The sequence below is a fragment of the Bos grunniens genome, chromosome 20 (genome assembly GCF_055505025.1).
Source record: "Bos grunniens cultivar Pamir isolate PY7600 chromosome 20, Bosgru_T2T1.0, whole genome shotgun sequence".
Classification (NCBI taxonomy): Eukaryota; Metazoa; Chordata; class Mammalia; order Artiodactyla; family Bovidae; genus Bos; species Bos grunniens.
In genome coordinates this window covers 68748183-68773132 of record NC_141184.1, presented here as the reverse complement: position 1 = coordinate 68773132, position 24950 = coordinate 68748183, and the positions used below count along the sequence as shown (strand labels likewise).

The 24950-nt window shown below is 53.1% G+C and overlaps 1 protein-coding gene and 1 non-coding gene across 2 annotated transcripts; both read left to right on the top strand.

The window, feature by feature from the left end:
- The first annotated feature begins 7501 nt into the window (after positions 1-7501).
- Positions 7502-10505, top strand: TLX3 (T cell leukemia homeobox 3). Its single transcript, XM_086361104.1, has 3 exons — positions 7502-8203; positions 8560-8803; positions 9748-10505. Exons 1-3 carry the CDS (start codon positions 7642-7644, stop codon positions 9956-9958), a joined length of 1017 nt encoding a protein of 338 aa, XP_086217230.1. The 5' UTR covers positions 7502-7641; the 3' UTR covers positions 9959-10505.
- Positions 10506-22422: 11917 nt separating this feature from the next.
- On the top strand, positions 22423-22493 carry TRNAK-UUU (transfer RNA lysine (anticodon UUU)). Its single transcript has one exon. It is a non-coding gene; the product is annotated as a tRNA-Lys (tRNA).
- The last annotated feature ends 2457 nt before the right edge of the window (positions 22494-24950 follow it).

Here is a 24950-nt window from a genome sequence, read left to right as displayed (position 1 = left end):
CTGGGTGTGCAGAGCACCTGTGCCAGGCAGGCACACTCAGCTAGGGGACTGTGCCCTCAGCCCCCGTGTCAGATGAGGAAACTGAGGCTCAGAGGTGGTACCAGGTTACACAGGCAATATTTGATCCCAGGTCTGTGTCACCTCACAGGCATTCTTGAGATCTCTTCCAAAACCTATATTTGAGAATGGTAAGTTGAAACCAGTTAATGTTTGTATCAATTTCCATGTGTTTTTCAGAACTCTATTGCTAGATAACAAATTACCCCAAAACATAGAGGCTTCTCCAGTGGCTCAAATGGTAAAGAAACTGCCTGCAATGCAGAAGACCCACGTTCGATCCCTGGGTAGGGAAGATCCCCTGGAGAAGGGAATGGCAACCCACTCCAGTATTACTGCCTGGAGAATTCCATGGAAAGAGGAGCCTGGCGGACGACAGTCCATACGGTGGCAAAGAGTCAGACACAGCTGAGCAACTAGTGCTTTCACAGTGGCTTAAACAGCACTGCTTATCTCTCAGTTCCTGCGGATGCTCTGCCTCTGGGTCTCCCAGGCTGTGGTGGGTCTCATAGGCCCTGTTCACCACGAGGCTCGCTGGGAAGGACCTGCTTCCACACGTCCTCGTGGCTGTGGGCAGGAGTCCGCCCCTCATGGGTTGGTGGACTGAGCCTCAGCTCCTAGCCAAATGGCCTCTCCATAGGGTGGCTCACAGCACAGCATCTTGTTTTACCAGAGCAAGGAAGAACACAGCACCCTGGAAGTCACAGCCTCTCATAACCTAACCGCAGAGGGGCACCAGTCACTTCTGTATTCTCTTCATTGAAGTCCAGTCACCAGGACCAGACCACGCCCAGGGGGAGGAGTTATACACAGGCAGGGATCTTCCAGCCTCGGCTCTTACCTGGCCTTCACTGGAAAGGTTTGGCTAAAGGTTTCTCCCCAGAAATCTGGAACAGAATCCTGATCTTCCTAGGAAGGCTAAGTTCCATTCTGTGCCCTTTCTGAGGGAGGAAAGGAGAGTGGGGAAGCTGGGACATTTCCAGATGTTTCCACACACACATTCCCCAGGAACCGCACCACCCACCCCTTCCCCGAGCCTTGCCAAGTCAGCCTTGGTCAGGGATCATAGGGAGGACTCTTGAGGCCACTTGGAGTTCCATGTGGGAGTTCTGCAGGGTCATCCCATCCATGAAGCCAGCACTCAAGGGCACACCCCATCTTGCAGAGCCCACACAAAAGAGAACTATTACAGTTGATATGTTACCTGCTCTAATCAGGTCACAGGTATACCTAACTCACACTCAGCAACAGGAAAAAAACAAATGACTCCAGCAGGTCCTCAGGGTCTACCATCCAACCAGCCTCACCCAGAGTGAGGAGGCAAGGAAGGCGTGAGCCACTGCGGCATACCTGGCCCTTCTGATGAGCTCCTAGGGGGCTAATATGTCTTGTGCATGCAGCGTGGGGCGCTAGGTCAAGCCAGCAGCTTCAGCTGATAGCCAAGCAGGAAAGAGTTTGACGCTGTCATGACTGCAAGGCTTTCGCTTTCTGCACTGCCTTGAGAGCCTGCCCCCTGACAGCTGTGTCCTGCTTGTGTTCTAGGTGTTCTGTCTTTTCCGTGCTTCCCCATCAGGCTTCTCTAGAACAGGGGATGCGGGTGCTGCACTGTCTGGTGATGGGAGCAGCCAGAAAAGCCCTCTTGGCCCCTCCCCAGGGCCTCCCACTGGCCCTGCAACCTAGACGGGCCTTTGTGTTACGGTGCTGGGAGCCCCTTTCAACACATGCAGCTGAGCTGGCATAGCTGCAAGCTGCGCTCAGGGACGGAGTGAGCTGGAGAGCTGAGTGCGAGGATAAAGCGGGGTGGTGCGGTGAGAGAAACTGGGCAAAGTGAGAGACGGAGCAGTGCAGCAGCGTAGAGGCGGCAGCATTTGAGAGAGCCGGCACCTTACGGTGAGGAGGGAAAGAGCGCCTGAAGAGCAGAGCGAGGCAGAGCAGCGAGGGAGAGAGTGAAGATCGCAAGATGGACACTAAATAACGGGAACCACTATCATTTAATGAGCAGCCACCACGCGCTGCAAATCAAGATCTCATTTAAAGGTAATGCCTTCCGGTAAGAGAGTCAAGTAAGCATTATCCCCATTTTAGAGGTGACAAAACTGAGACCAAAAGCCTAACCTGGCCACACAGCCAAAAAGTTGACGAGCCGGGATCAAAGTCGGGTCAGCCTGACTCCAAAACTCATGTTTCTTTTCCACTAATGTCCCTTAAGCTAGATTCTTCACCACCAGGCTTTGGAGACAGTTGGGTGGGGAGGTGAACACTGACCCACTGGGACCCCCAGATGGGCTGGTCACTCCCCAAGAAAGCCCAGTCCAATACCTGGGCCTCCCAGTGCTGTGTCTATGGGTTCTGCCACCAATTCAGCCTCCTCCCTCCTTTATAAAATCATTCTTGAGACTTTTTAATGTTTTATTGAGGTGTAAGTTTACGATGACAGCAAACCTTTCAAACTACAGCAAGAGTAACCTGCCTCCTTGGCATATTAAAAAATAATGTCAGCGTCGGTTTTTATGTCCCATAGTTGGGATTGCTGATAAGAGCGCTTCCCTGACAAGATTCTCTTTGAGGTTTACAGAAAGCGTAATAAAATATGTAAGTTACATTTCCACAAACAAAAGCTATAACATAAGTTATTTATAAGCGTGAGATACAAACAGTATCACGATAAATAAACCATAAAGGGTACCTGCAACATCCATCTTAATGTAATTTGCCCAACAAAAGTGTTGAAACGGAGTCAAATTTAGTAGAGAAATCTGTCAGGAAGAAAGGAAAGTTGTAAAACACAAAATGGGAAAAATGGCTGACGGGGGGCAGGGAGGAAACAAGGGCATGAGAGGAGGTGTGGAGGCGCCTCTGAAGGCTCCCGCCGCCGCCTGCCCTCACCCCCCGGCCGCACACCCCGCCGCCGGACCCGCAGCGGGAAGGACGCCCCCCTCCCCTCCCCCGCTCGGCCTTACCCCCCTCTCCCAACCCCGCGCGTCGGCAGCGCCCTCAGGCCGCCCAGCCTCCCTGCCAGGCTCTCAGTCTGACTCAGCACAAGGCTCCTGGAGCATTCGTTCACTCACTCATTCACCTTCCACAGGTAAAGCAGCGAATGAGGCTGGGGAGCAGGGTGAATAAGATCAGTTCCAAAGACAACGAGGCAATGATGAAAATAAGCACGGATAAATGATGGCTGGGGGAGGGAGCTGCTTTAAAGGATGGGCAGAGAGGCAGTAGGGGACCTGGGTCCTCAGAGGTGGAAAGGCAGCGGGCGTGGGCGGGGCTGGGAGAGAGGGCGCTGAACGGAGTGCATGCGAGCTCCTGCACACACTCTGACCCCTCCGTCCTCACCCCTCATCTGACCTTGCAGTGTGCTATTCGGTTTAATACCACAAACTCGTCATGACCCTCCAGTGGGCCCTGGGCCAGCCCTGCAACATGAACTTGAACGCCAACACCACTCTGCTGTGGAAGCACTCCCGGGCCAGTGGGGGAGACAGAAGTGAGCCACCACAGCAGCTCTCACCCTGCTCCTGGGCTCCTTTCCTAGACTGCCCATTCCTTTCCTATGGCTTAGAATCTTGACTACCTGCTCGCAGAGGAAACACGGGGTATACAGGAAAGGGCTTTGTAGTCAAGAGACTCCTGGGTTCAAACCCCAGCTCCAGCCCTTCCCCCCACATGCCCCGGGCAAGGGATGTCATATCCTAAGCCAAATGTTTTATAAGTCCCACGACAGGGAAGCAAGGGGGTGTTCAACGGTTCCTGAGCAGCACCAGGTGGCTTCTGCCTTCCTCCTGCTGGCAGAGGTCTTTCAGGCCTCCTGAGGAAGGTTCTTCCCCTAGTCCTCCCCATTGATGGAGGGGGGCCGGGGAGTGGGGAGGGCGGTGATGAAGAGCTCAAACTGCATTACTCCCACTATCAGCTGGGGAAACGGAAGCCCAAAGTCGGGACGTGGTCCAGAAGATTTGAATAGGTGCTCAGTAAATACTTAATGAATGAGTGAATAAGTTTGGGCAGGTGTCTAAAGCTTTCCATCATGAGAAATAGAAGGGCCCCTAGAAATACCAACATCCTGCCTCTCATCCCTGAAGCCCCTCTCTCTCCTATATAACACCCAGCAAGGCCCAGCAGCCCTATGCCTTCTCCCAGCTTCTCCATCAGGACAAGGAGAGAATGCACTGCAACCGGGAAGTCTTTCTGGCCTCAGGAGTCCAGGTCACCAGCTCCCAGTTCTTAGAGATTCTGTGTGTGTGTGTGTGTGTGTGTGTGTGTGTGTGTGTGTGTCTGTCCATCTGTCACTGTTCAGTTGATAAAAGGTAAGAATGGACAGTAAAAAAAAAATTACAATTTCAGGAACACAAAATACACATCAAACAATATTTGGCCAAAAACAGTGCCCAGAGGAAAATGTTTGGCCTTAGATGTATTTAATAAAAAACAGGGAAGATTGACCAAAGTGAACTAAAATTTCACCTCAACAATCAAAGCAGAAATGAATTAATAAAAATAAAACAAACCATTCCTGAAGGAGATGACATTTTAAAAAAGGATAATGAAATATCCTCTTCTTTCAGATAAACTGATGGCAAACATGATGAAAAGTCACAACTGAGTAACACTGAGGATGAAACGCAAAGGATGTTAACACAGATCCAACATGAGCGCTTCAAAACAGGAGGGAATCTTCCCATAATGTCATTAATGTAACTGTGACTTTGAAAACTTGGATGAACTGGGCAATACTCTAGACACTGGCTTCGGAATTTGAGCAGGCCTCTGAATCACCTGAAGGGATTCTTAAACACAGAATGCTGAACCCAACCCCAGGGTTTTGAATTCTGCAGGTCTGCGCTAGGGTCAAAGAATGCACATTCCTAACAAATTCCCAGGTGATGCTGATGCTGCCGCAGGTCGGGGAAAACAGACTTGGAGAACGCTGTCCAGGGACTACCACCCTCTCCATTTACTCCTCTTCTTGAGCTGCCTACCAGCTCTGTTCTGTCTGGGTTGAGAATGACAAGGAGTTTGTGCTCAGTGGCCCAAAGCACCCGTTGCCTGAGAAGTCCGGGGTCCTAAGCAGTGGGGCACTGTGCTGAATGCTTACCCAGACAACCTCATTCAATCACACAAGATTGGTATGGGTGCTTGACCAGATGAGGAAACTGAGGCACAAAGAGGGCTCCATGAGTCCACAGCCGACAAACAGAGGTGGGAATCCGATTCTTAGGCACTGGGCCACTCACCATGCCCTGGGGGCAATGTTGGCCACATCACCCACACCTCCCTAACTCCATGCCCACATATCTGTGCAGAGTGGACCTTGCTACTCAGTGTAACAGAGCCAGGAAGTGGCGAAGACAGGCCTGGATCCAGGGCTCTGGAAACCAGGAAGGAAGTGGAGCTGCTGGTGTAGAGCCTTAGCTAGCCTCTGAGTCGGTGTGAGTCTCTTTCCGCAGAGGGTTGTCGTGAGGAATAAATAAATGCCCCCACCCTTGCCTGGCACACACTAAGTTCTCAACTCACAGTTGCTTCACTGTTGCAGTTAAAAGTTATTATTATGTAACCACCAGAGTTTCTCATAGGCAATTCCACAGACCTTCTCTCATTTACTTCTCACAGCCACCCTGGGTGTAGCTATTACCCTTTCTGTTTTACAAATAAGGAAAATGAGGTTCCAGGAGAGGCAATGAGAGACCCTATAACCCCCAACCCCCTCCTCCAATGGCAGAGCCTGAATTAGAAGCAGGAGGCCCCAGGCCCAGAGCAATGGCAATATGCCATCTGAACGTTGTGGTCTGCAGAGAGCAGTGGAGGAGGGCTTGCCCAGGGCCCAGGCATCCTGCTTGCTTCACCCCTCTCTGCCTACCTCATTCTCCCCACCAACACTGGGATTCTGCCAGGGCAAGAAACTTGCAAGGTCATAGAGCAGGTGTTAACCCAGGGACCCAGGCCTTAAGATTGTAATTCCTGAGGCCTCTCATTCTGGGGGGCAGACTCCCAGAAAGAACCTCCTACTTGCCACCCCCTGCCCTTCCTGGCCCTCTGGGACTGACCCTATGGTAGACAAATACACATTTCCCTCCAAGATACTGAACCTCCACAAATAAAACAGCAAACAAATAAACAGGAATCGTAAGAATAATACATCAGCTGTCAGGCTGGGGAGCGGGTGTGCGAGGCAGCCAAGGCTTCTCCTTGCCTACATCACTGCAGGCCCTGACACCGTGCCCTCTCTACACTTCACTCACAGCGCACAACCGTCCCGCAATTCACACATTCCGTTTTACAAATAAGGAAACCAAAGCCTGAAAATACCGAGTCCCTTGCTCAAGGTCACCCAGCTAGGATGTGACCTGGCCCAAACAGAAACACCCTTCTGGCCAATGGAGCGTCCCAGCTCCGACCGCGTTGGCAAGACCGGGAGCCCAGGAAGAGGCCCAGCCAAGGGGGCAGCAGTCAGTTAGCACCTAACGATTTTAGAATCAGCAGGTGAAAAACGATCTGTAAGCATCCCCTGGAGAGACAGCTGAGGCTGGCGGGCTTGGGGGACGCTGACCACCCTTCGAGTCGTCCTGTCATCGGTGCCGCTCGGCCCGCCTACACAACCTCCGAGGGCGCAGCCAGAACAGGCAGTGATCTCAGCGCCCAGCGTTACTCTATTTGCTCTAAATAGGAACCCGCACCCCACCCCCCACGCCCTCTGCCCTTGCCCCTCGCCCCTCGGCCCTCGGGAACGCAAGGACACCAACACCTGCCGCACCAAGGGCAGGTTCCCCCGCGGGTCCACAGTCCAGTCCATCCTGCAACGAATTTCGAGGGACCAGATCTCGCTCCTCACCGGGCAACCTCGGGTCCCGTTCAGCCCGGCCCGGCACGCATGGGCACCTGAGAGTCGCGCCTCGGTCCTTCTGGCCGGTGCCAGGGAGTGTCTCCAAAGTGGCCGCGACGCTGCGGCCGAAGCCCAGGCGGGGGCGGATTCTCCCCACGCGGGTCGTGGTTCTTGGGAGCGCGGGGTCCGCTCCGGTGCTGTCCTCACCCAGTGCTCAGGTAGCGCAGAGCTTGCGCCCCACTGTGCACCCCTTTCGTTGCTCCCGCGGCGGTGGGGTGTCCAGGATCCCGCAGGTTCGTTCCGCGGTTGCAACTCCATTGTAATAGAAAGGATTCACATGGTTTGGGTTTTGTTCAGATGCAGAAAATTTGGAAGAAAACGAACCCCCCCCCCCCCCCCAAGCCCCTCGGCAAATGACAGTTTCACCAGCAGCGCGCCCTCACAGCCCCGCTCGGCTGCAGGGAAGCAGCCCCGGCCGGGAGGAGAGGGGAACGTCTGCTAATTGCAGCTTCGTTAGATTTCGGGTTTGGGAGGCTGCGGTTCGGGCGCTAATATCCGCCGCCCATTATCCCGGCTAATAAATTTGACCTATTGTTCGTTTGTTAAAATGATGTCACCTTGGAACAGTCCCTAAGCTCCTATTTCCATGAATTAGGCCTCTATTGAAAGCCAGGAACCAATGGGAGGAGAGAGGCTTGTTGATCGCAGCCAATGGCTGCAGCGGGAGAGGAATTAGCAGCGGAAACTCCAGGTTCGGTTCAAGAAAGATGACACAGAGCCTGTCGGGCCCGCGCACTCTTGGCAAAGTTTCAGTGCGACGAGAGGCGCCGGGCACTCCATGGCCGCGCCGTAACGGGGACCCAGCCGCCTCCCCGCCCAGCCCAGCCCAGCCCTTCCGCCCGCCCAGGATGGAGGCGTCCGCCAGCGCGCAGACCCCGCACCCGCACGAGCCCATCAGCTTCGGCATCGACCAGATCCTCAACAGCCCCGACCAGGACAGCGCATCGGCCCCACGGGGCCCCGACGGCGCCAGCTACCTAGGAGGGCCCCCCGGGGGCCGCCCGGGCGCCACATACCCGTCTCTGCCCACCTCCTTTGCCGGCCTCGGCGCGCCCTTCGAGGACGCGGGATCTTACAGTGTCAACCTGAGCCTGGCGCCCGCCGGCGTGATTCGGGTGCCAGCGCACAGGCCGCTGCCCGGGGCCGTGCCGCCGCCTCTGCCTAGCGCGCTGCCTGCCATGCCCTCCGTGCCCACGGTCTCCAGCCTGGGCGGCCTCAATTTCCCCTGGATGGAGAGCAGCCGCCGCTTCGTAAAAGACCGTTTCACAGGTGAGCAGGGTGTCCAAACAGGCGCCGGGCCTCGGGCCTCCCGGGGCCAGAGGCGCCGCGCCCTACGTGCTCCACTCCGGGAAAAGATTTCCGAGGCCCAAGTGCGGTAGAGGCCTGAGTACCCAGGGCCCCGGGCAACCACAGATGGGAGGAAAATCAGGGAGTTTGGGGAAAATAAGCCTGTGCCCGGGGGAAGAGGGGGGCATCCCCCAAACGGCTTGGTGCTGCTGGGGACGCGCGGAACCAACGAAAATAGCGTAGTATTCTGCGCCCCACCGGGCGGCACGGGGTCCGCATGGGGCCTGAACGGCAGTAGAGCTGGGCTGGGCTTCAGGGGGCCTCGTGTGTCTCCGCAGCGGCGGCGGCGCTCACGCCCTTCACCGTGACCCGGCGCATCGGCCACCCTTACCAGAACAGGACGCCGCCCAAGCGTAAGAAGCCGCGCACGTCCTTTTCTCGGGTGCAGATTTGCGAGCTGGAAAAGCGCTTCCACCGCCAGAAGTACCTGGCTTCGGCCGAGAGGGCGGCGCTCGCTAAGTCCCTCAAAATGACGGACGCGCAGGTCAAGACCTGGTTCCAAAACCGGAGGACCAAGTGGCGGTGAGAGAGGCCCGGCCCGGCCCACCTTGCACCGGCCCTTTGCCCGCCTCGTGCCGCAGCCTCGCGTTCCCCCTACCCTGTGCTACCCACTACCGCCCTCCTAGGGCTGCGCCTCTCCCTTCTTCCCAGGCTTCCCAGGTTTTATCTCCCAGCTCGCCCTCGCGTCCGCCTGTCCTCACTCTCCCTCGCCTCCTGGACTTCTCCATTCCCATCCCTGTGTCACTTTCCTGAGCCTCTCCAACTCTCTCGTTGTTTTATTCCATCTCCTGCACTGCTTGGTTTCCTCTCACCTGCCCACCCCCGCCCCGCCAACACCCCACACTACCCGGGTCTCTCGCGCTCCCCTAAACCGTCTGGCTTGCCCCCTGTTCTCTCGGATTCCCAACAATGCGCGCGGAGCTCCAGGTTCCGCCTCTAGTTCCCCATCCCGACTTCAGCCCTGTCTTAATCCGATCCCTGTTTCCATCTAACCCGCTAACTGCGAAGCGATCGCCTCCTGCAAGAAGGGTTTGAGACAACCTGGGAGAAGTGGATGAGGCTGACCCGGCCGGGGGACCCCGCGAGGTGCAGAGCCAGCCCGCCCACCCGCGGACCCCAGTGACCCGGCTGCCTGCAGGGCCTAGTCAGTTCCACACACTCCCTGTCCTTGTTACCCCACAAAGAAACAATCTTTGTTGTTGGCGAAGCCACAATACCCGGGTGTGCAAGTGGGAGGCCGGCGGAGTCCCCTCCCGGCGATCTCCTGGCGCATAACAAAAACAAGCGATCCCAACCCACTCCTCGAACCCGCGAGTGCCTGGCGCACAGCGCGGGCCGGGAGGCGGACGGACTCCGCGCCTCAAGGCTCTCGGCTGGCCTCGGCTCCAGGGCGGGTTAGGGCCCCGCCGGCGGCCCCGCGGTGCCGGGTGCCTGACGGTGCTGTCCCTCTCCCTCCCCCGGTGCAGGCGGCAGACGGCGGAGGAGCGGGAGGCGGAGCGGCAGCAGGCGAGCCGGCTCATGCTGCAGCTGCAACACGACGCCTTCCAAAAGAGCCTCAACGACTCTATCCAGCCCGACCCGCTCTGTCTGCACAACTCGTCGCTCTTTGCTCTGCAGAATCTGCAGCCCTGGGAGGAGGATAGCTCCAAGGTCCCTGCAGTCACCTCTCTGGTGTGAACCACCAGCGCGCACCGTCGCCGAGCATCTCCGCCCCGACCCGGCGGGGCGCCCCAGGCCCCCAGCCGGGCTGGGGGTGGGGGGGAGTCGTGGCCGAGAGGGGAAGGGCCGGCCAAGCTCAAGTAGGCCCCGGGGCGCGGCTGCATCCCCGCCGTCTGCGGAGGGGGCTGGGCCCGGGCTCCGCGCGGCTGGACAATCCGAGCCCCCGCCCCGCGCCCAGTCCCGCCCCAGGCCGGGGCCTGACAAAGAAAGCGCCTTACGTTTCTCCGCCCCTCGCCCGCAGCCCCCCTCCCCCGGGCCGGGCGCCTGTATTATACTTTGTACTTTTGCCCAAACGTGTACATAATAAAAGTTTTGGCTTTTTTCTTTAGAAACCGGCCACCTGCTTCCCCCGCGGGGGCCGCTGGAGGAGGGGCGGCCGACTAGGCGCCTGGGGGAAGCGCCAGGGGCTGGGGCACCCTGCTTGGAGGCTGGGTCCACCCTTCTCCTTTTCCGTTCCGTTTATTTAAGTCGTTTTATTTAATAAAAAGTTAGCTATTTCACTTAACGCCGCTTTTATTTCGTTTTCGTTTCCAATAATGCTCGGCGACCCCCGACCCTGTGCCCCACCCCTGCGGCAGTAGAGGCCGAGCGGCGGCATGAGGGCCAGCGCCCACTTCTCCGAGCCTCGTCGGCATTCGCCTCAGCTCGAAGCCTGGCCAGGGGCCCCGCGGAGGATCCGCGGTGCAGGTCAGTGCGCGCCGGCCGCCCCCAGACCGGGTGCCGGCGGGGTGGGTGGACGTGGGAAGGGCACCCTAGGCTCAGAGGTCGCAGAGCAGCGCCAGGAAGAGGAGGGGGCGTGAAAGGGCCTGCCTAGGAGGGTACTTAGGCTGTCCCGAGTCTAACCCACCCAGGGGGCGGGCGGCACCGTGACCTCGAACTTCCCGGGACGCGAAACTCGCTCCCCTCACCCTCCGCCCACACCCACAGGCCTCTGTCTTCCTCCAGCGAGGCCCCAGAGAGGCCGGGGCGGCCGCTCCAGCTGGCTCCGGGGGGTCTGGGCGCAGTGTGCGCGGGCTGTGAGCGCAGAGCAGGGAGCAGGCGCGCTTCCCGGTTCTCCAGACTCTCCGCGTCTGGGGTGCGAGCGTAGCGCACTGCCCCGGGACACCCTCGCCCTTCTGCGTCGCGTGGGGCCGCGGACGGAGCGTGATGTCACGTGACTTCACTGCAGCCCAGGTGTCGTCACTAGATAGGAGGGGGCGGGGCGCCCGGAAGGCCCCGGACCCCAAGACCAGGTGTGGAAGCGGTGTGGCCCAGCCCCCCCACCCCCCGCCCCCCGGCTTCACCTCGGCTCAGAAGCTGGAGGTTTCGGGACCACGAGCTCTGGAGCGACTGGCTCCTTAGGATAACACTCGCAGAGTCGGTGAACATTTCGTCTGGCTGGTTGATTTTTTCCCCCTTGAATACATTCTCCTTTTCAGTCTTTTAAAAACTTATTTTCCAGACTCTCCATTTCTTTCTTCTACAATGTTCTGTTTCTTCCTCTCTTGGTAACTCGGGGTCTCTGTCTTCGGGGATTCCCAGGTATCTCAGATGGTAGAGAATCTGCGTGCAGTTATATATACCTTTTATCCCTTCCTGTACAGTTCTGTGTTTCTCATATGCTTCATTCTCTGTTGCATTTATTTTCTCGTCTTTCTTTGTAGTATTCTCTTCGGCCCATTTCCGACTCCTCTCTCCAGTCCGCCCTCTCTCCTACTTTCCTCTTCTGGTTTTGTCCTTATTGTTTTCCCTTTCTTGCATTCTCGTAGCCTTCGCTTCTCTCCATCTCGATCTCTGTCTCTCTCTTCCCTCCTCCAAGTGGGGCTCCCAAGAGCTCCTTAAGGAGAACCCTTCTGGGCGCGGTCCCAGAGGCCCTGTAGCAGCCCCGCCTGCCGCCGGCCACCCTGCCGGCTCGTGTATTCGGGTGCCTTCGTTGTAGGCGGGATGAGGAATTGGCTGCACTGGCAGGCCTCTAGGAAAGGGAGGGAGTCTAAGCAAGAGCTGGAGCTCCAGCATTTGTGCCCTCAGCCCCACCTCCAAGCCCTGGGAATTTAAAGACATCCCAGAGAAGAACTAGGGTGACTCAGAGCTTTGGGTCTCTTCCTTGGATGTTTTCCTGAAATGCTTCTATTTTCTCTGCCACAAAAGCATAGAGAATGCCCTCCTCGGGATAGGAAATGAGGGCTCTTCGGTTGGGAACTTGAATATCTAAAAACCAGAATGACTTTCTTTGCCTTCGATGACCCAGCAGCTCCTCCCTCGGGCACTGGGGTCGCTTTCTATTTTCTCTCTTTTATTCTATTCCTCCATAACAAGGCTAAATGGTTTTTGTTTCTTCTAAATGATTTTTGTTGTTTTGTTAGGATGACCCTCGATTCTCGGGGCTTTTGGAGGGACACACACACATCTTTTTCCCCTTCTGGTGTCTCACTTTGTGCAGAAGGTCTCTGAAGAAGAAGCCCACCAGGGTGGGCTTTTAGGCAGGCCCAGGGAAAGGGGCCTAGTCCCGCTGCGACCCTCGGTGGGAAGAACGCTTAGAGAGAGCAAACGCCACGGAGTCACTGGTGGGGAAAGAGGGCAGTTTTTCCCCCACCAGTGACTCCATGTTGTTTGCTCTCTCTAAGCGCTTTGTCCCAGTCAAACCTTGTCTAGCCAGAGACCAAACTGCTAGAAGTCTCTTCAAGTTAGGGGGCCTGAACCCACTAGTGTGGGGCCGGGTGGCGACTCTCTCCGAGCCGCGCTCACCCAAGGCAGTGTGGGCGCCTTCGGCGGGCGGCGGGGATCGCTGAGCCGCGGCTGGGCATTCAGAGCCTGACGCCCTCCTCCCGCTGTACAAAGCCTGGAGGCCGCCGCCCTGTCCGGTGGCTGCGCCGGATGAGAACCGAGAGCGCCGGGTTAAGGAACACACTCTGAGTCCCCACCCCAGGAGGGCTGTGAGGCAGAGCTGGGGCGTGGAGATTTCCGGATCAGGCGGGCGCCCCTGAAGCTGAATTTAGGGGAAAGAGAATCTGCAGTAGTCTGGGCTCCTCTCTCTGGATCGTCTCCCATTAGGCCCCACCTCGGCCCTAGGAAACGGCCGAGGCTCTAGAGGCAGGCAGGTGAGTGTGGACGCTCAGCAGGCCTAGTCTCCAGACGGAGTTGAGAACAAGCAGCAGCCGAACTCTGGGCAAGGGCTGAACATTTCGCCTCCTCGCCCTTCCGCGCGGCCTTCCCTAATCTCGTTTGGAGATTGTCTGAAGCCGCGCCCATTTTACAGATTCAGGACAATGAGGCAAGAGGCAGCCTTGTGACCCAGGCGGACTGGTCTCAGGAGCTCTCCCTGAGCGCTGGTTTCTGGGCTCCGCCGGTGCAGGTTGGGCGCCCGGCTACCCTGAGAAGGGCGAGGCGCCCCGCCCAAGGCCTCGCAGTTAGGCCGAAGCTCAGCTCTTTCTGGCAGGCTCCGCGGCCGGGGAGTCCGGGGTTGGGCGATGCAGGGGGGACCCAGGAGGATCGGAGCCAGAGAGAGAGAGACAAACTTGGGGGGCGGGGAGAGGGGACTGGCCGCTCGCTTGAGTGATTTCCCCTTCAGCAGTTCCCAGTACAAACCGGCCGTGGACCACGAGCTTTGCGCGCAGCGTGCGGTTTATAATGACTCGCGCCAAGTCTCTGCAAGGTTTGAATGCCCTTCCTCGTTTTGCAGTTGAAAATTCAGAAATTAATTCTGAATCGCCATCACCAGTGGACCAGCTTTAACAGCACCACCCCACCGCCCCAGCAAAGCGCTCTAATGCTTGGGAGAAAAGGGGGACTTTGTCTAGGGGAGGCTAGGGAGGAGGCTAGGGGACACCTGCAGCCATCTGACACCAGGCCGGTGGTCAGAGTGAGGCGGAAGGGCCTTCCTGCTCCAGCTTGGGTGGTGGACTCGGGCTCTGAGTTCCAAGATCGCCAACACCTATTGCTTCCCAGGCTTGAGAGCTTCCCCGCGTTTGCCGTCGGTGCGGGAGTGGGAAGAGGAGCCGCCGCTCCAGCTCATTCGGAGGCCACACTGCACCCTCGGGCGGGGCAGCCGAGCCCGGCCGCCTCAGCAGTCCGTCCAGCAGTTGGGGCCCTTCTCTCGGACTCGCGGCCTAAGGCCGCGCGGCCTGGCCCAGGAAGATCCGGCCACCAGCTGCTCGTTGTCAGCGGCCGGGCCCGGGCTGCAGCAAGCGATGCGCACCTGTTCGCCGTCCGGCTGGGCGCTCCGGGTGAGGAGCGTGGCCTCGGACTGTCCGTCGAGACCTCCAGGGTAAGGAGCCTCGGGCCGAGCCTAGGTTTCCAGAGCTCTAAAGGGGACTTTCGCCAAAATCCCAGTCTCAGCCTCAGCGCAACTGAAAAGCAAACTGAACGAGGCCGGAGAAAGGCCGGCGTGGCCCAAGCGCCCGCTTTCTGGAGAGCGAGGGTTTCTCAACGCCGAAGGCGATTTCCCTTTTACGAAATCTTCGGGCTTGCGGCGGCGGCGAGACTCCCTAGGTTTCCAAGCACCTGCTAGGTTGTGAGCGTCTCCTCTCAGCGAAGCCTAGACAGGTCACGCACTTTCTTGGTTCAGACGCTCGCAAAATCCTCCCGGAATCGCCACAGTGATCCGTGCTTTCCCTCGTGCCACCCGCCCGCTGTGGCAGGGAGTTCTCTGCTCAGTTTTGTCACTCTCTTGCCGTGTGGCCCTGCGAGAGTGGCTTTGGTTTCTGCATCTATACAATTAGGGCCACATAGTCATTAAGGAGTCTTCCAGGGAAAGTGAAAAATAAAGTATGGCTTACGGTACAGCCGATCTTTAATTTATTGTGAGAATAGAAGCATTAAAAAATGTACTTATGGACGAGAAATCTAATTAAATGACTAATTGCATAGAGGCTCAATCAGAGGTATTGCTCTTTGGGAGGAAAGGGCAGGAACAGGGCAGTGTCCCCCACTGAGGTCAGTTCTCCTGCAGTCACTGAAGGTGGAGAGACCCTGGAGAAGTCATCTGGTAGACTGGGTCTGGGTTGATCTGGTCAGAGGCTGCAGTATATTGGTGTTGCCCTGAGATCCGTGGTTGAAATGATTGGACAAAGTCCTTCTTAGAAGCGTCAGACTGGCTGCCAATTAATGAGTTGCTTATTAAACCCTTTTAATGTGTTCCCAGCTGGTATGGAGAGGAGATAAGGGGCAGGGGAGAGAAAACCCGTATTCAAACTGAATTTTTGTTCAGAGGCTTTCACACAGTCCCCCGTCCCACTGAATCCCGGAACAGTCTCACGTTCCCGTTCTAAATGACAAGGTTGAGGAGCAGAAAAGGCAGCTGACCTGCCGAGGTTCAACCTATGCCTTAAAAGGGCTCGACTCAAACTCCGGGTCTGCTGGCTCGGCTGGCCGTCGGGTCCAAGCTGGGCTGTGTCCCCACCTGACCACAGAGTGCAGACTGGAAAAGCTCTACCGACCTCTGGGTCATTAGAGAGATTTGTGCTGACCCAGACTCACCCAATTTCAAAGAAACCAAATCTTTAAATGGAGCAGAGTCTTAGATTGGCTTTAAAAGCCTGCAGACCCTGCCCAGCTCCTGTGCTGGTCGGCTACCTGGAATGTCCGGGCTTTGCTATCAAGCCCTATTGACGGATGGATTTATCTGGGACGCGCTGAAACTCTCTAAGGCCTGCAACCTGGCTTGGCAGCACACCCTTTGCCCCTGCTTCATCCCTCATCCAGGAAAAGTCCACTCCCTCCGGCTTGCATAGACTGCCCCAGGGAAACTTAGCCTGCTGGAGGAGGCGCTGAGCTGTGCTGAAGCAAAAGACGCTCTCTCAGGAAGGCCTGCCCTCGGTGGCACCAGTGGGCGAGGCCCGCTGAGACCCTGGGGCTAGAGAAGGTGGTGCTGGGCGCAGAGGGGAGCCGGTGAATAGCCTGCATGCTAAACAGCGCATGTGCATCTGCTGTCTGGGCTGCCACAGCTGGGACACTTTTGTTCTTCAGAAGTACTGGGACCGTGGAGGAGGGGAGTGAGGGGAGCAGAGGGGAACCCAACCCCGAGAAGCCAGAGGGAGAGGGCCCTGGGAGGGTATCCTGCTTATTGGCACCTACAGTTTCCAGTTTGTTTGCTGGAGGAGCCTCATGAGCAGGGATGGGGCTGGACCCCCAGCCCCCAGCTCCCAGGGGGTCTGGAGCGCAGCTCTGGCCACCGGGTGTTGAGAGCATCTGCACAATCTATGTAACCCTCCCAACAGCTCCGAGACAGGTACCGTTGCATTTCCCCCTATCTTACAGATGAGGAAACTGAGGCTCTGAGAAGTGACACAACATCCCTAAGGCCATCTAACTTGAAAGACCAGGACATCAACCCAAGGGCACTGACTGCCTTGTGGGTTTTTACCCACTGCGGCTCCTCGAACTGCCTTATTATTAAAGTCAATGTCTTTGCATGTTTGCTGAATACCCTGGAGATTGTCATTCTCTAACAACCTCACACACAAGCCAGAACAGCCTGGGTTGTGTTTACGGCGGTCTTGCTCTTGGTGCTGCTACCCTTACTAACCCCTGTTACTTCTCTTCTGAGCCTCCTGAAGGTGGTCAGGAGGCACTCGGTCTTGTGTTCTTATATCTAATGGATTTAGGGGTCTTCTACTGCCCTCTCTCCCAGCCCAAGCTTACGAGTAGGTTAGTGAGCCCCAGTGGGTACTGATGAGCCATCGTGCAGCCCTCAGCCGCTGGACCCTGAGTATTTTCAGCTCAGGGAAGGAAAATAGTACCTAAATGCTGCTTGTCTCCTTGCCAAAATGCCCACAGCGTGCATGGAGCGTAAAGAGGCCTGGGTTAAAATCCAGCTGCACCACCCACCAGCTATGTGGCCGTGGAAAAGTCACTTTGCCTCTCTGAGCCTGTCCTCTTTTGTACTCGGTAAGGATAGGTCTTCCTACAGGATTGTTGAAGGATTTAATGACAGAACTCACCGTGCACTTCACCAGGAGCCTGACGCAAGAGAAGCTCTGTGATACGTTTATGTTGTTATTAGTGGTAGATTAATTCTCACAAGATAGATTGTTCTTGTTCTCCTCAGAGAGAGTAGGAAGCAAACCCGGAGAATATGAGTAAGTTGCTCATGGTCAGACGTTAAACGGTGGAGCAGAAATTCAAACCCAGTTATGTCAGAGTTCAGAGTCCTGACTTACCTCAGTCTGCAAAGTCTCCCCAGTACAGAATCTTCTAGAACTGGTTGTGGACTGGTTGTGGAAAATCTAGATTTTTCTAAGTCAAAGGCACCAGGTGCTCTGCTGCCTTCTAGGGCTTCCATTTACCTTGGTTGCACACTGCAACTGCTAAGTATCTGCTTATTAAATAAAAATAATGGTAAGTAGTGTTCCTGGAACAGCTGCTCTGGGCTAGACAGTGACAGTGGACGAAGCATTTTACTCAAGAGATTGCGTTTAACCCTAAAACAATCCTAGGAAGTAGATCTCATTTTGATGATGAGAAATTTGAGGTTTCGGGATGTTAAATAATAGCAACACAGTATGAATTGGAACCTAGATTTCTGACTCCAGAGAGGGGAAAACCTATAGGAGCTGAACACGGTACTTGAGACATTATGTATACTCTCTCACTCAGTCCTCTCCACCTTATAAAACTGTTTTGAAACCCATTTTACAGATGAAAACACTAAGCCTTGGCCACTTTAAAGTGTATTCGCCCAAGATGGCCTAGCTGCCTGAAGGCAACAGTTCTCAATCTGCCGGCCCGGCTGTTCCCATCTATCTCCAGTGCTGAGCTCTTCAGCCAGGGTGGGGCTGGGGGCTGCTCTATGGCAGTGGGACATTCAGGTTACGGGAGGTAAGTTCTCACACAGAGTGTGACCTGCCCACAAGTAGGCCAGGCAACATTGATCGCTCCTGGTCTCTGTGAGGCAGGGAATATCAGTGATACTTAGGGACTGGAGGTAAGATGAACACAAAGAGAAAAACAGGGTCGAGATGGTCCGAAGGCCTGCCGGCAAGCACACGGGAAGGAGCCTCACCTCCCTCCTCTGGAGAGCCCAGGAGACATCTCCCCTCGCTTCCCTCTGGGCTGGGTGAGTCCGTCCCCACCCACCGTCCCCACCCACCGGCAGAGGTAGTGCTTTAGACGAAAACCCTACACCTATTATACATTCACGTTCAAAAATAAAAGAGGGTGGACCTCTGTGTTACTCAGCTGCATTGAAGACATCAAGATGAAGTAAGGTAGATTGTCTGGTTTGGCCTCAAATCCATCAGATGAAAAGCAAAAGACCTTGAACCTGGAGCTACTGAATCCTGAAGGGCAGAGTGGGGGATGACGTCTTGGATTTGTTTCCTCCACGGAAGCCAGGTTTTGCCAGCCTGGCCACGCGCTGCACCAGACAACCTTCTGCGGGGGCCCGTGATGCTCAGCACGCTGGGTGCTTAGTAGGTGGCTCAGTGAGTCCTGGCGATGGTCCTACCTACAGCTTGGGCTGCTCCGCTTGAACAGTGCAGCTGCCAGCCGCCCTGCCTGTCGGGCTGTGCTCGCCGAGTAGAGGTCAGAGTCTGAGGCTTCTCTGTAGGCAGGTTGCTTGGACACCCTGAAGAGCAGATTGAACCTGTGCTCTGTATAGTTTATAAATGATTTGTCAATGGCGACAGTTTACAAAAACATATTTCTGTTGCGGCATCTTCCAATCGCTGGGATTTATGGCTTCATCTCTCGGATTTGAAAGCGCATCCGCATGCTCTGGCAAATGAGAAAATGTATGAACGATTTGTTGGCTTCTTTTTTTTTTTTATCAAGTTTCCCCAAATATGTAAAGTCTGAGAGCGCCTTATTCTTTTTAAATGATCATTCATTTGTCTCCAGACTCTATCTTTTGGCACAATTTATTATTCTCTATTTCAAAAAACTTAAATGCATTTTGCATATTAGCACGTAACTCTTGTTCCTGTCTCCTCAGTTGTGGAAAGGGCTGGATTGCTTTTATAAAGAAAAAAATGGCTAATAAAATTGGCCTCAGCACCATTGCTCTGCAATTCTTATGAACAGTAAAGTGGTACTTACCGTCATTGATGTTAAAAGCTATTTCTAAATTATGGTGCCATTTATTATCTCTAGTGTCCAAAGTAAGTTTAAATGATGCTTATAATTCATGTTTTACCAAATTTCCTTTTTCCCCGGAGGATACCTCTGATTAACTTATGCACATTAAAGCGCTTTTTAAATTCTTCTTTTATTGCCATTATGCTCTGAAAATCTCAGCGATTCTCAAAAATGGGTAATAAACTTGAGATAAAATGCTGCAGTTTTAGATCAATGCTGACATATCACTGTGGTGATTTCTACAGAGCTAAAGTGATAATGCTTCATATTTACGGAATATATACTAGGTTATTACTACAGTATTACCATTTTGTTCTAAGATGAAATGAGTAATTTACCAATTTATTAAACAGTTACATTTAAGTATTGCTTAGGACATTATCACCCCAATCTGTTTACTTAGCTTGAAGAGTTACCATTAAGATACCCTGTTTATTTAGGTAAAATTTGTAATCATCATGCCTTCCATTAACCAACTTATTTTTCTGCAAGGCTAATTGTCTGGAAATGAGTTTCTTCTTATTTACTGTGCTACATTCTGCTTAGCTGGCTAAAAACGTCACCCCAGCAAGAAGTGCTAGGGAAATTAATAATACATACAGAGAACAGTTTTAATTAGTATAATACTGAATGTTAATAAAAGATTTATGACACCGTTAAAAAGTTCTAACAGAAGAGATCTTAACAGCTTCAGGCTCGGTTTTTCAGGAGGGGACGTCCGTGGCTGTGCCTTTTGTGGGAGGCCAGAGTGAGGTGATTCTCAGGAGCTGCTGGGGCTCGAGGAGCACAGGCTGGAGGTCAGAGGCTCTGCCTCTAGGAGAAGTTTGGGAATAGAGCGTTCACAACAGGGAAGAGGAATTTGGAACGTGGATGTAGAATGCCAAATCTAACTCGAAAGATACCAAGGTTTCTGCAAAGTAGGAGAGGAACACCGGCCCCCTCCTCCCCGAGATGTTTCTGGAGGCAACACTAGTCTTCAGCCCCAGCTGCGAACAAGACTTTTGAGAGTCTCCACTGCTGTAAGCTCAAAAGCTATGGGGACAATGAATTGGCAGGGAGCTGGGAAAAGAATGCATATTCACTGAGTATTTATTATGTGCCATTTGTTTACACATGTGTACGTGCTCAGTCACTAAGTCAGGTCCAACTCTTTGTGACCCCATGGACTGTAGACCTCCAGCCTACTCTATCCATGGAACTTTTCAGGCAAGAATACTGGAGTAGGTTGCCATTTCCTTCTCCAGAGGATCTTCCCAAGCCAGGGATAGAACCTAAGTCTCCTGCATTAGCAGGCGAATTCTTTACCACTGAGCCACCAGGGAAGCCCTTTGCTTATGCACGCTTATTTTAATTTGCACAGCTGAGAGCTAGCAGTATCTTCCTTTTGGGAAGTGAAGCCCTTGGGAGGGTGAAGCCCTCCCCTGAGGTTATGCAGCTAGTGAAAGAAGCAGAATTTGAACCCAGGTCAGTAGAAACCTCAGAGCATTGTCTCCTGCAAAGTGGCATCCACTGTGGGGAGAAAGCCAGCAACCCTGTTGTTGACCTGCACCCTTGTCCATGATGTCAGCCAAGTAGGCCTCCAGACAAGCCTTTGGGTGCTTCCATTCTCATCTGGATGGGTTGGTGCCTTCCCACTGTCCTGCTTGCCCCAAAGGGGCAGTGTTCTTTCTTTCTGTGTCCATCTCTCCTCTGTGACATGAGCTCACAAGGGCAGGGACTATTTCTTTAGAAATAGTGTAATAATAATGTAATAATGTGCTTGGCACATTGTTGGTGGTGGTCTGTTGCTAAGTCATGTCTAACTCTTTGCTACCCCATGGACTATAGTCCTCTAGGCTCCCCTGTCCTTGGGATTCTCTAGGCAAGAACACTGGAGTGGGTTGCCATTTCCTTTTCCAAGGGATCTTCCTAGACCAGGGATCAAATCACATCTGCCTGCATTGGCAGGCAGATTCTTTACCCCTGAGCCACGAGGGAAGCCCACTTGACAAATAGTAGGCCCTTTCGAAACGACTTAAAGGGCCAAGGAAAAAGGAAGTGAAAAGGAAAGACAAACACCGCTTACATTTGCAGCGTTTGCAAGAAATACTGACCCTAGGTGGGTATATTTTGTTTGTAGGAAGTCATCTCCCTCCCCACCACCAAGGCTACACAACCCTGGCTGAAGTATAAGGGTTATTATTGTTGCCATCTTTTCTAGCCCCCAAGGGCCAGGTCTTAGGAGCAGCAGGAACCCTTCGTAACATGAGTTTATTCTCTCCTGGCATGTGTAATAAAAGCTGACCAAGCCAGTTACTTTCTCAATTTCTCTCCAATTTGAGAAACTCCATATCATGAGGCACTTGAGGGCTGATGACTCTTTTATCCTACCCTTGATTAAAAGATAAAAGAAAGAAAATAAAACTAACAAAAGTTCTTGGACCAAAGTTCTCCAGGATATGACAGAATGGCAAGGGTGCTTCTTAAAGAAAAGTAGAGCCTGAGACCAGGGTCGCCTTTGAGGCTCTCTGAAAACTGTGCTCTTCCTGACTGATGCCCTCTGCAGAGGAATTTTAGTTCTTCAGTGGATGAATGGATGAACAAATTGTGGTCTGTACATACAATGGAATATTACTCAGCCATAAAAAGGAAGTACCCACACCTACACACAACTTGGATGAGCCTCAGAAACATTATGCTAAGTGAGAGGAGCCAGGCCGAAAGGCCACAGAGTGTTTTGATTCCATTTATATGAAATATCCAGGAAAGGTAAATCTATAGAGATGCAAGAGAGATCAGTGGTCCCAAGGAACAAGGGAAAGGAGGAATTTGGAGTGATTAGTTAATAAGTAGGGGATGTTTTTCTGGGGTGATGAAAAAGTTTCAAAACTAGAGAGATCTGGTGGTTGTACATCGTGAATGCACTGAATGTCACTGAGTTGTATACATTAAAACAAACAGCTAATTAATTATATGTTATGTGAATTTCACCTCAATTTTTTAAAAAGGCCTTTTAGGAATACAAGTATAAGTGTCCAAACCTACATGTACCTGGGTGTTCATCACAGCAGTAGGTGTAAGAAAGAGAAATTGGAAATAATTATCTAAACAACATTTAGAGATTGATCACAGAAAGCAAAACCATTCATACAGTGGAATGAAAGGTACCATCAAAAGAAAGGTGGGAAGTCGCTGTGCAGCACACGGAACTCACCTCAGTGCTCTGTGATGACCTAGCGGGCGGGATGGGGCTGGTGGCAGGAGGCTCAATAGGGAGGGGTATAGTGTACACGCAGCTGATTCACTGTGCTGCGCAGCAGAGACTAGCACGACACTGTAAAGCAAGTATACTCCAGTAAAAATAAATAAATACAAAGAATGGAGGTGGGGATTCCCTGGGGGTCCAGTGGCAGGACTCAGCACTTTTACTGCTGACTCCCAGGTTCAATCCCTGGTCAGGGAACTGAGATCCTTCAAGCTGCATGCTGCTGCTGCTAAGTCGCTTCAGTCGTGTCCGACTCTGTGCAACCTCATAGACGGCAGCCCACCAGGCTCCCCCGTCCCTGGGATTCTCCAGGCAAGAACACTGGAGTGGGTTGCCATTTCCTTCCAATGCATGAAAGTGAAAAGTGAAAGTGAGGTAGCTCAGTCGTGTCTGACTCTTCGCGACCCCATGGACTGCAGCCCACCAGGCTCCTCCGTTCATGGAATTTTCCAGGCAAGAGTACTGGAGTGGGGTGCCATTGCCTTCATGATATGGAAAATAAAAAAGAAAGGGGGAAGCTGATAGATAATGACATGGAAAGATGTCCCTGATGCATTAGTGAGTAAAATAATTTACTTGCAAAATAATATATATTTATCATAGCCCATTTAAACACACACACACACACACACACACACAGGTGTGCCTTGTATTGTCGTAGGACAAGACATGGAAACAACAGACACCAACCAAATGACTTGCTCAGGTTACTACTGCGGAAGAATCCTGGAGTGGATGGAGGCTTTCACTTTTTACTGTGCCGTGTGGTCATTGGCAAAAATTAAAGATCTTTTGAAAATAAATGGATATGTTTTGAATTAAGTCAAAAGTTATAATATCATTTAAGATGTGGTAGGGAGTGGTAGTGATCCACAGTCCTATCACCAATTTAGTTTAAATGGCTCAAAAAATTTTTTAAAACACATTGGACAGCAAGATTAAAAGGAAACAACACTAAAATACTCCGAGGGACATCAAAAGATTACGCTTTAGACTAAGCAGGTCCTTGCTTGGACTGCCTTCTGTTTCTTCTGATGCTGAGCACCATACCTTGAAAATGACAGGAGCTCACTAAGTTTCAGAGTTTCCCAGCTGGTGCTAGTGATAAAGAACCTACCTGCCCATGCAGGAAATGCGAGTTCGATCCCTGGGTTGGGAAGATCTGGAGGAGGGCATGGCAACCCACTCCAGTATTTGTGCCTGCAGAATTCCAGGGACAGAGGAGCCTGGCAGGCTGCAGTCTGTGGGGTCGCAGGAGTGAAACAACTTAGCACACACACTGTTTCACCCCTACTTTCTTACAGATTAATTATTAAACTTACTGCATTTTTCTGTAGTTTTCAGTATCCAGTGTGGAAACACTGAACCTAATAGATTTGCAGACAAAATGGCTGTTTATGTGCAAACTATCACGGCCCTTTTTGGCTAAGCGACTCTGGAGGGCTAATGCTCAGGGAAACTTTTTGATCTCGATTATTGAGATGCTTTGGAAGGTATTTTTAGCCTGAATGATCTGGATAATTATCTCAATCTTTCACTTTGTTTTGACTAGCTCTGCAGACTGGTTTGAGTTCAGGAGGGGTATCAGTTACTTCAACTAAATATTCTTTCAAATTCATAATGTCAACCCATGAGATTTTTATTTGTTGTATGTTAGTTTTTCTCAAACACAGCCAACATTTAAATTTCTGCTGTTGCATCCCTTTTCAAAAGGGAGCATTCTTAGAACTGGAAGGATGGAATCAAAGTGATGAGTGGACCTGAGTGTTTGTGAGTATGTGTGTATGTGTGTTTATGAGTATGCATGTGATTTTGTATTTGTGTGTGAGTGTGCATGTTCTGTGATAGGCTCTGTGTCAAATTTTCAAGGTGGAAGACAGAGATAATTTTTCTTTCTTATTTTCAGTGGATTATTTTCTGTGGGTTCTAAATAATTGATAAGGAGGTCCCTTTCCGTAATTAAAATGGATGTCCTGACATGTCAACACTGATAGCTTTTCCAGTAATGAGTGAATTTAGATACACGTTAAGTACAGGCTATATTTACCAACCCACCCCCACCCCTGGACAGGTTGCAGTGCAGAGTGTGTGGATGGGGTGACTGGGGGCTGGCAGGAGACACAGGCCTCTCTCACTGGAGGTGACGAGAGATCAGGAAGGACAGAAGCCTGGGGGTTACCTGCACCAAAGCCCCGAGGTGGACCCCAGACAAACAGGTGAGCCAACCACAGAGGTCAACATAGGGAGGCAGTCTGGGCATCCGGACATCCTTGGTGCCCTTTGTCTTTTCTTCCAGCCCTCATGCCCTCTCAGTCTTTCACCATCTCCCAGATGCTTCTTTCCTTGATGAAAACCGACTGTCGAAGCCTTTCCTGCCCGGGGGAGAGGGGTCATTGGAATGCTTCCAGGTGGGGTGACCTTCTTACAAACCTCAGAGTCAGTTCACTCACCTTTGGGTTCAGCAGACTTGTCCTCGCCACCTACCATGGGCCCTACTCCAGGGCTGGTGCTGTGGGCACTGTAGTAAAAGGCCGCCCGTCCTGGAGGAGCTCACAGAGTGGGTTGGGCACCTACCAGCAGGGAGGCAGGGGCAGGGCCTGGGCACTGGGGGCTGGGGCGGGGCAGAACGGCCCCTGTTGGGGGCCTGTGCTGACT